Source organism: Myxocyprinus asiaticus, chromosome 36 (assembly GCF_019703515.2).
Source record: "Myxocyprinus asiaticus isolate MX2 ecotype Aquarium Trade chromosome 36, UBuf_Myxa_2, whole genome shotgun sequence".
NCBI classification, from domain to species: Eukaryota; Metazoa; Chordata; class Actinopteri; order Cypriniformes; family Catostomidae; genus Myxocyprinus; species Myxocyprinus asiaticus.
Window position 1 is genome coordinate 31,320,935 of NC_059379.1, and position 11,140 is coordinate 31,332,074.

The 11,140-nt window shown below is 41.0% G+C and overlaps 1 protein-coding gene across 1 annotated transcript in view; it reads right to left on the reverse strand.

Moving 5' to 3' along the window:
• LOC127427213 (uncharacterized) overlaps positions 1-3,744 on the reverse strand; it is a 52,611-nt gene extending 48,867 nt beyond the window's left edge. The window contains exons 1-7 of the mRNA XM_051674682.1: positions 3,162-3,744; positions 2,858-2,967; positions 2,618-2,727; positions 2,308-2,328; positions 1,511-1,684; positions 1,260-1,417; positions 644-730 (exon numbers count right to left, since the gene is read on the reverse strand). Of these exons, the coding sequence (XP_051530642.1) occupies positions 644-730; positions 1,260-1,417; positions 1,511-1,684; positions 2,308-2,328; positions 2,618-2,690 (513 nt within the window). The 5' untranslated portion in view covers positions 2,691-2,727; positions 2,858-2,967; positions 3,162-3,744. The remainder of the gene's footprint in view (positions 1-643; positions 731-1,259; positions 1,418-1,510; positions 1,685-2,307; positions 2,329-2,617; positions 2,728-2,857; positions 2,968-3,161) is intronic.
• Positions 3,745-11,140: the final 7,396 nt, after the last annotated feature.

An 11,140-nucleotide genomic window follows, 5' to 3' on the forward strand; every position in this document is an offset into this window, starting at 1 on the left:
ACAGGACCTTTCAGCGATTTAGAATGACTTTGTGTTTTGGTGTTAAGGTAATATAATGAAAAGGGCTAAACAGAAGTTGTGTGGTCAATATCAACTGTTGATATATGGAAAAATAAGTGTCTGACGATTTTACTTTTGTGTTCCACATAGAAAATAACAGCATAAAGTTTTCATCTTTGGGTGAACTGTTTCCTTAATTTGGTATTAATTGAGATTTCAGGTTATATAGTTAAGCAAACATTTTATGTTTTGTTCCACTTTGTTGTACAACTGATTTATGTTCAACAAACAAATCACTTATGCCAAGATGCTGCCCAAAATGACATTCTGTAAAATTTCTGTTAATATCACAGTTTTGTGGGATAAACCCATTTAATTTGACATTTTTGCATGATTCTGCTTGGTCTTAATTAATTAATTTTGGATGATATGGTGTAGTAGCTAAAGCTCAGGGCCAGTAACTGGAAGGCTGTGACTTTGTGCCCCACAAAGTGTGAGCAATAAGATATTACTAATGTGCATTTGAGCAAGACCAGGTTGCACAGGAGGAATGTCTCTGTAGTTGAAAGTCGCTTGTCTTACTAAATTATTTGTTAACTAAAATGTTAACACTGTCCTCTAGTTGTTGTACAATGTGACTTACCATGAAAAAGGCCAACACAGCAAAGCCATCCTGAAATACAGTTGCCGTGCTGTCATTGAGATCACTTCTCCGGCTGACTATGTGCATCTGAGTTGGTAAGATGTGACAGCGCACATAAAGTGACATGTTTTTTTTATGTCTGTCACACCTCACTTTTATTTCTTACACCCTCTCTATCAGGCTTTCTCATACAGTAAAAATAAATATATAATTTAAAATATTGTTTTAATGCATTTAAAAAATAAATAACCAGGAATATATATTGCTAATATATATTTTACAATGTAAATACAGTATTTATCTAAATATTGTATATACTGTATGTCTTTTAAAAATATTTTAGTGATGTTTTCATTAAAAAAATGCTCAACCCCAATATATATAATATAGCACTGTGTATGTGTACTGTATATATATATATATATATATATATATATATATATATATATATATATATATATATATATATATATATATAGCATATATTTGTAAACAAAATATTTTTCATATAAAAGATCAATTTCTTTCAACCATGCAGTTTTAACATTCAATATGTTTTAAATATATTTTGGCCCAAAAACAAATTTGTTTGTTTGACACATGGTTTACCTCTCACCTCTACAGGAGATCTGTGTCCATCTATGGAGTGTTCGGATCCTAGGTGGTGTATCAAGTCCCTTCCTCCCCAGTGGAAGTGAAACTGCAGGATGGTATATTTGTGCCTCAGACCTCCTCCTTGAACTGCCAATACACCTGCCTGTAGCTCACATTCAACTGTAGTGAAAGCAGAACATGAGGGGAGGATGCAGAATAAGAAGAGCACAAAGCATATGTGTACGTGCAAACTATATATCAATGATTCCTCACCTGTGTGTCCGGTATTCTTCAGCATCTTCATAGTGTATGGAAGAGTGAAGTTAATTAAGTCAAAAGATCCAAACTTATGGTTTTTCGTGACGTTCTGAGTGTCAATGTTGACTGGAGACTGCTTACAACCATTACATTTGGGATAGTGTTTACCCCAATGGGAGGGAGAGTTTTCTATAAGAGAGAGAGTGCAGTACTCTAATATGATAATAATAATAATAATAATAATAATAATAATCAATGACTCAAGTCGAGGCAAGTTTATTTATACAGCACATTTCATACACAATAATCATTTAAAATCCTTTACATACATGATAAAGTGGAAAAAGACAAAATGAAAGAACATAAAAACTTTATTTAAAAATCTATTTAAATGAATAAAAAGGGGGGAGAAGGTATAAATTCAAGCACATACATATAAATAAATGATGCAATGCAATCAGTAAAGTAAAGAAATGCGCTTTTAGTCTTACAGAAGGACCCGAGTTCGATTTCCCCTTTTGTCCCAGTTTTTCTCATCCTGTTTCCTGTCTCCACTCTTTATATTTCTTTTAATACTACTTACAAAAATAAATAAATTATTATATAAAGTTTGATTGCCTCGCATTGATTTGGTCACAGTGATGGTCGGGGAATTAAGAGAAAGGTTTGATCCAGTTAAAATTAACCATGGTTTTACTAAAGTAATATTGTAGTAACCATGTCTTTTGGCAAATGGCAAGTACAAATAGCCACTGCAATATTTAAAACAAATTTGACTTTAAAATTATGAATTAAAACGTAATATTGCTCACCACATCCAAAGTAGCACCAATCTAAATTGAATGAGAAAGAAAAATAAACCAAGGTAATGCTACAGTACAGTATATATTGTGTCAGGCAATACATTTCTACACTTGAGTTGTACTTAACATGAGATGTATTTCCATTTAATGGCCCTTATGTATGAGTTTAAGGTCAAGCTGAATCATACTGGATTTAAATGTTAACTCATGTTTAATTAAAAAACATTTGATGCATATGCATGATTATATTTTTCTGTTCAGTAACGATCAAAATAAAGAACAACTGACCAAAACAAAAAGAAAGAGACAAAATACTCACCATTGGCAAAGCTGAAGTCAGTCAATACAATGAAAACCACATGAGAAATATGCATATTAGCAGTCCTCTGCATTTAACAGAATATCTTACAGTTGATTATATGTCAGACTCTAGAATTAAAAAATATTGAAAATCAACTAATTAAAAAAGGATCCTATGCTACGCAAAATTAAATTCTCAAAACATTGATTTTAGTAATTAAAAAGTGTTTAAAAAAAATTCAAAATACCCAGAACTTACCTTTCTATCAAGTATGACTTTATTTTTGTACAGCAGCAGGTTGGGATTGGCTTGCAGTGCTATGCTGAGATGTAACCTCTACATTTTCACAGTATGTATTTTGATGCAGCCTACAGAGTGAGAAGAAGGGTAAATGGTGAGATGTTGGTGGTCAGAGCTATCTGTCAGCGAAAATTAAAAGACTGACGCATCAAAAAGGGCAAAGAGAAAAGCCAACAAGTGAAAACACTCTCACAAAAACACTAATAAAAAAATTAAAATCATCAGTTTATTCATTCAAAAGGTTTATCATTGCAAAGCCTACCTCTTCTGAATGACACAACTTTCTCACCTAACGTACATCCTGTGCACACTAAAAAGTATTTTCCTGTGTAGGTAGATGCATTCACATATACCATGTTTTCATGATCAATAACAAAGATCATCAGAGGGTGATCAAATAAAAAAATAAAATAAAAAAGTACTGATTCAGTTTTCAATTAAATATAAAATCAGTTATGGGGACAAACACAGCTTTTTCAAAGAAGACTAGAACTGAGCAGTACTCTTTATGGCTTCCACACCCCAACCAAGTTTTCACACCTAAAGGCAGAAGTTTCTTGTTTCGTACTATGTCAGCAGAGCAGGGGCGTCGGACCACGGGTAATGTTAGACCTGAGTAACAGGGGCACTCACTGGAAGGGTGCCTATGGAAAAGGCAAAATTGATGTTCCACGATATTGTCACGAAAAAGTTACATATAGTAATAGCATGCTATGGGTAGGAATAAAGTGTTGCATGACCCATTGTCTATTCTTAAAAATAGGGAGTTCACCTCATCCGCTTTGTCTCTTATGGACCCCCATCTCCACTTCAAATGAAATCAAAAGTGGTGTAAATTCACAGCAGCACCATCTTTGATTTTTAATGGGAATGACAACGAGGCTGTGAGGGATAAACTTACAGTCTCTTCAATGGGCTGCACTGTAGTTTTAAAGTTTTTGGATCGTTCCGCAGACAAAACATTGAAAAAATATCTTTCTGAGAACATTCGGTGGACAAAAACGCCAGACAACATGAGTTGTGGAAAATCAGATGCGATCAAGGAGCTTTTTACAGGTTTATAACATGTGTGCCATTGAAGAGATGGTAAGTTTATCCCTCACAGCCTCATTGTCATTCCCATTCAAAATCAAGATGGCGCTACCGCGAATGAGGTCAGAGTCTTTCTAGCAAGTCTTTTGAATGCTCTTGGGAGGCTATTTCCAATCATGCCAGTGCAGCTCCTATCTACTTGAATGGGGAACAACTGAAATCTCAAAAACGGTTGGTAAAGATTACGATCAAAGAACAAATTTCAAATCAGCAATAAATTGTGCTTCTTTACCTCATATTATGCTAAAATACGCAATTTTCCCGGCTTGTATAGCTAATGGGCATGTGCGTTTGCGAGTTGATTGACAGGTGATGTCTGTATCTAAATGGTGATTGGTCCTTTTACCTGTAAGGCGGGACTTCCTTTCTACATCCGTTGACCATTGGGCGCTAGGCCTCCTTGGTTGGGGCGTTCCAATTTCTCCCATTCATTTAAATAGAAGTGACCCATCTCTGCTAAATAGTCTCTGATGAGGTCTATGGTCCTCAGTTCAGTCAGCCGCAATGCAAATTGTGAACATGTCATGTCAGACTATTTAGCAGAGATGGGCCACTTCAGTTAAAAGAAAATATGAGAAATTGGAATGCCCAACTGTCAACGGATGTAGAAAGGAAGTACGGCCTTACAGGTAAAAGAGCCAATCACCTTTTAGATAAAGACATCACCTGTCAATCAACTCGCTAATGTGCATTAGCTATACAAGCCGGGAAAAAATCTTTTTTTTTTTTTTTTTTTTTTTTTCGTAATCTGAGGTACAAATTTGTATCGTTATATTGACTGTGGCAGGGTGAGCAAGAGACAGACACAGTGGGTGTGGTGTCAAGCCTCGGAGAGGCATTTATTGGAAATAATAATAATAAACATAAAATGTCCATAAAAGTGGAAAATAAAGTGTCCAGGGGGAATAGTGTTCATAACCAAGGGGGAATCTGGCATCCTCGCGGTGATACGGGGCTCCGTGAAGGGCGGGGAAGTGTCTATGGAATGGCCCAGGCATTAGCTGGGTCCGTCGGCCGCTCACGCTCCCCTCCAGGGTCCACGGCGTGAGGGGCGGTGGAGTCCTTGGTGGCCTGACTTCCCAGGACGGCAGGTGAGAGGGGAAGGCGGCCTGGCCTCTAGCCTGTCGGCCGCGACGTGTGCAGTTCTCCCCCGGCGACTCATTTAATCCATCCGGGGGTCCGAGGAGTGGCGCATCAACTCGTCCAAACACTCCCAGCTTTGGTCCTGGGCGTGCGAGGTTGCCAGTGTGTGCACAGATGGAGATTTGACGTCGGCTCCCCAAGAAGAGGTGCGCTCTGTGTTTTAAAGACAGTGATGAAGCATTATACACTAGTGATGGGTCGTTCGCGAACGTGTCAGCTCTAAGAGCCGGCTCTTGTAGGTGAACGTGGCGTGACCATACGTCCTCTTTTTCCCGGACATGTCCTCTTTTTCGGACCTTAAAAAAGTGTCCGACCGGGATTTCTAAATTTGCGAAAATGTCCGGGATTCGGCTTTAGTTGCATTATGATGTGCATCTGGTCTAATACTTCATTGTGTGTGCGCGCATATTTGCATTGCTTTGTAAGTCCCGCCTTCTTGCACACCAATTGCTTGATTATAAGAGGCTTGCAGCAACAAATGGCCAAATTCCTGCCTGACAATCTCTCCGCGATCGTGCGAAATGCTGTTGTGTTCGGCATCAAAAAGTTGCTTGACAGTAGCAGTAAATGACAGCTGAGTGGAAACAATGCCCAAAAGAAAGTGCAAATTTACAGAAGATTTGCACCAAAAATTCCCATGCTTTCATCCAGGTCGAGATCCGTGGGAAGCAGAATGTATGACATGTAAAGCTGGCACTTATGTGTCAGTTGCTAATAAAGGTGCAAGTGATTTAGAAGCACACATTAGCTCTGCGAAGCATAAAGGGTCAGCAAAAGGTGAAAGTTCATGAGGTAAATTAACGGAATACTTTTTGCGACCAGGTAAAATTGTTATCACATTGCTTCATTTTCCATGGCCATTCAAAATAATAGTAATAGTAAATGAAGGTACACTCATGGCATCAAATATTTTATTTTAGTACATGGACATTCAAAAGAATGTTGGAAATTTTTATTTATTTATATATATTTATGTTATGCTAATAGAGTGTCTTTTTCACTGTATTAAAGTTTGCATTCATAGTAACACTGTTTTGAACCCTATTATTCCACCCCACCCCCTGGCGAAAAAAAAAAGGTGTCCTCTTTTTTGGAAAACCAGAATATGGTCACCCTAGGTGAACGTTGGGAGCCGGCTCACATATCAGAAGAGCTGAATGTATTTATAAAAATATTTTAAAAAATTAAGATATGAATAATCAAAAGATTTAAATCAACAGAATTAACTAATTCAAAGAAAGAAAAAATAAATAAAATAATATAGGCCTAAATGCTCAAGCGCACACTCATTCCTTCTGACTGTCTGCTCAGACTAACAGCCTCACCTGTTGTTCCCGTCAATCAGACACGCAGTGTCAACCAATGAACCAAAGATGCGTGAGGGAGGGCGGAGCCAACTCACTCACAGACACAGTCACACACTTAGCAGCCGAGGAGAGAGAGGAAGGACAGCTGTGAAAACAACAGCTGGAAAATGAGTCGGAAGCACAGTAGCATTTGGATGCATTTTAATAATGTAGACAATGTTAGAGCACAGTGTAGAATTTGCCAAAACAAAATCTCATATAAAGCCGGTTCTACGCACAACCTACACCTGCATATGCGAACTGTGCACGCAACTGTGAAGCTAGCTGTAGCGGAGTTTCGAGACTTACTGCTAGTGATAGTGGTGGAGCCAGCACCTCCACACGTGGAGATGTATTTCATGACAAACCAATGCATTTTTAAATACATTGTGGTTAAGGTAGAGTATGATTTCATTTAATAATTTAATTAGAATTGTTTTAACACCAATCATAGTCAAACTATCGCAAACTCTTTGACTTGAAAAAATACAAAACATATTTTTTTAAAGAGCCGTTTGGGAGCCAAAAGAGCTGGCTCTTTTTGGTGAGCTGAGCTGAACGAGCCGGCTCACTGAAAAGAGCCGGAATGCCCATCACTATTATACACATCAGGTGTGCTTCATTCACCACTGTCAGAACAAGACTTATTAATTATGCACCTCTTCTCGCTCTCCTGCCCAACTCCTGTCGTAAGCCTGGCTGAAGGGTGGCCCTAAGAGGTGGGGCGACGATGATGAGCCGGAGGGGCGGGTCATTCCGCCACATAGTTTTGGATATTTCAGTTTTTCCCCATTCAAGTAGATAGGAGCTGCACTGTCATGCCGCTTGTTTACATAGAAAAATAGCTGCCCGGGAGCATTCCAAAGATGGCCAGCAGTGGATAGACTTGCTAGAAAGACTTTGGTCATGTACATTACTACTAATGTAACTACAGAAATGAAGCCCAAATCTGACTTTTAAAAGAGAAAGCAGCGGAGAAAGAGCGAGAAGTAGCAGACAATATATGAGTTTCTTATAGAAAAAAGTCAGCCATACGTGTCAACGTTGGAAACAGGGTCCAAAATTAACTCTAGACACCTGCCAAATGACACAAAAATTGCAAGTAAATAAAGGGAAATATTCACCAGTTGGCTGCACATTATTAACCACATCATTAAATGCTTTATATTGAACTGTGAGACTAATAATGTGATGCTTGCTAAATAAAGTGATGTGCACGATTCAAATCAGTAGTGACGGACACTTTCGAAACACTGCTTCATGAAGCTTTGATCCCTTTACAAATAATTTGCACAAGGCACCCACACAGACGGTCAACAACTTTGGTGGCGTGTTGAAGCGGGTTTCGCCCAAGGCGCCATACAATCCCCCCCACCTCCCCAGTCAACAACATTGGGGGCATGTTGAAGCGGGTTTCACCCAAGGCACCATACAAGCTAGAACCGCTGCTGTATACTGGTGCTGGTGTCTTACACAGACCCAGGAGATCACCAGTCCTGTTGCCAAAACTAAACAACTGTAGTCATTTTGTTGATGCATGCACAACATGCACAATAAAAACTATTACAATATTTGTTCCCTTTTGAGGAACTCGAGCTGTGTATGATCACTATGGGACACCGTCCGTGTGTCACATGGTCTGAAGCCCTTATTCAATCACAGCAGTTTATTGGCTGATGGCACAGGCTGATGACACAGTGACGGTTCAAGTGGTTTCGGGTTTGCACACGCTGGCAGTTTCGCAAGCCTACCAAGCCCATTTTATAAGGGATTTAGGTGAGGGAGCTGGACTGGATGCTGAGGCCATCATGGAAATATGCCGGCCTTCTGAACGAAGGGTGAGCCCCCATTCAGTGAATGAAATTGGATCGGACAAACGTATACGTTTCTCTCTTCGGACAGTACTGGGATGAGTTCGCCATTGTACACATTGTACCAGAATATGGTTCAGTTTCTCCCTGCAGCTTGCGCTGGGGAGCAAACATTAAAAAAACGCTTCCTGAATTCAGCCTCTGTCTCCATGACCAAGGGTCTTGAGGCATGCATAACAGAATTCAATGTTCATCAACCACAAGTGTACACAAAACACCCAGTGAACATAAGCACCACATGTTGAAGAATGCTGTGGCCATTGTGGTGAACCAGATTTCTTTTATAAACATTCCCGCCTATGTTCACACACTCTTCCCCATTTTCCCAATACCAGGGAAAAGGTTTATTCTGTCAGTGTCCCTGCTGTAAATGCATTTCAGGGTGCTTATCATTTATGCCTGAATACAATAAAGGCAGAAATATTATTAAATCCCATTCAACCAACCACAGTAGTAGAGGCGCAAAGGCCCCCCTCCGCTGTGCCGCTGGTTGTGTCGGCAAAAGTAAGCCATGCGCACCATCTAGTGGTTACATGTCGTGCTACAGGTGAGAGATGTGCATTAATTCCTCTGTCTGCCTGTCTAGTGGCTTGGCAGCAGTTGCAGGGCATTTCGAACTGGGTACTTTGAATGATAGAGCATGGTTATGTCATTCAATTCAGGCAGGCTCCGCCAGAATTCAATAGGGTTGTTATGACAGACGTCGCTGTTCGGAAAGCCCAGTTTCTCATTCCGGAAATTCACTCTCTCTTAGAAAAAGGGGCAATAGAGGAGATTCCCCCTTCTCAGACAGAATGTGGCTTTTACTGCCGTTCTTTTCTGGTTCCAAAAAAAAAGATGGCAGCTTGCGTCCCATTCTGGATTTGAGGCGTTTGAATTTCACTCTAATGAAATGTCAATTCAGAAGTCTGATGCAGAAACACATAATGTCACAAGTACAGCCGGGGGACTGGTTTGTGACAATAGATTTGAAGGACGCTTATTTCCATATTCAGATAGCGGCGAAGCACAGGTATTTTCTCAGATTCGCTTTTGAGGGCAAAGCGTACCAATTTTGCATCCTTCCATTCGGACTTGCACTGGCACTACACACTATCACAAAATGCATGGATACAGCTCTGATGCCCTTCAAGGCATCCGCATTTTTAATTATCTCGATGATTGGTTGGTGTTAGCTCACTCAGAAACTTTGGCTGCCCAACATCAAGATATCGTTCTCAGCCATTTAAGCAATTTAGGGCTGTGTGTACACCTAGACAAGAGCATCCTGTTGCCAAGGTAACAGACTCTGTTTCTAGGTGTGGAGCTGGACTCGCAGGCGATGCAGACACGTCTGTCTCCAGCTCGTGTTCTGTCACTATGCCAGTACCTAGCGATGTCCAGAGTAGCACGTGTTCTCCCTGCGAGAACATTTCACAGGATTTTGGGGCTCATGATCGTGGCATCCGCTCTCATTCCCCTGGGCATGTTGCATGCCAGATATTTTCAGTGCTGGATGAACTCCACAAAGGGACTTCAACCACTGATGCATGTGCTTCATCCCTTCAGAGTGACATGTGGGTTCTACCAAACTCTGCTGTCATGGAAACGGACCCGCCTTCTGATGTCAGGCGTTCCATTGGGACAGGTGTGTCGCTGCATGGTGATAATGACAGACAACTCCTCCACAGGTTGGGGCGCTGTACACAAAGGTCGTCCAGCCTATGGAGTCTGGATGGGCCAGTTGCAATATTGGCACATAAACTGGCTGGAGATGCTCATGGTGCTACTGGAGTTAAGTTTTTTCCTTCCAGCGATTCATGTCCTCATCTGGTTGGACAACATGACAGTGGTGTCCTATATCAATCACCAGGGAGGGGTGCACTCTCGTGCCATGCTAAGGCTGGCACATCACATTCTGTGGGCACGGGACAATGTACTATCTCTATGAGCCATACATGTTCCGGGCCGGTTGAACTTGGGGGCGGATCTCCTGTCCAGACAGGATCTGACTCCCAGAGAATGGACATTACATCCTCAGATTATGGAACAAATCTGGAGGAGGTTCGGCAGAGCAGAAGTGGACCTGTTCGCTTTGAGCGAGACGTTGCACTGTCCCCTCTGGTTTTCTCTCTTGCCTCGGCACCACTGGGCATCGATGCGCTGGTGCATCAGTGGCCGAGAGTGCGTCTTTATGCATTTCCAATGATCAGTCTGCTGCATGCAGTTCTGCAGAGGGTTCAGGAGGATCGGGTTCGGCTTCTGTTAGTGGTGCCGTATTAGCCATCTCAAGTATGGTTTTTGACTCTGAGAGTTGTATCAGGTACGGGGCAACATTTGGCACCCCCGGTCGGACTTGTGGAAGTTATGGGTGTGGCCCCTCAATGGGGCACTCTTTTGAATGATGGGTTATCCCCCGCTGTGGTTGATACCATTCTAAATGCTAGAGCTCCATCAACAAGGAGGCTATACATGTTTAAGTGGCGTATTTTTGGTTCTTGGTGTACAGCGCAAAGTGAAAATCCAGTTCACTACCCTGTTGGTACAGTGCTGGAATTTTTCCAGGAGTGTTAAGTCTATGTTGCCGCTATAGTGGCTGAACATGTGCTTATTAATGGAGTCTCCTTTGGTAGACATTCTCTTCTCTCTTGCTTTATGCTTGGGGTACGCAGGCTTAGAACTTTTCATCCAATCCGCGTTCCTTTATGGGATTTATCTGTTGTTTTAGAGGCACTCTCAGGTGCTCTGTTCGAGCCCTTGACAACAGAGGTGTTTCAGTGTCCAAGCAATGACTGTCTCATTGGCTTATT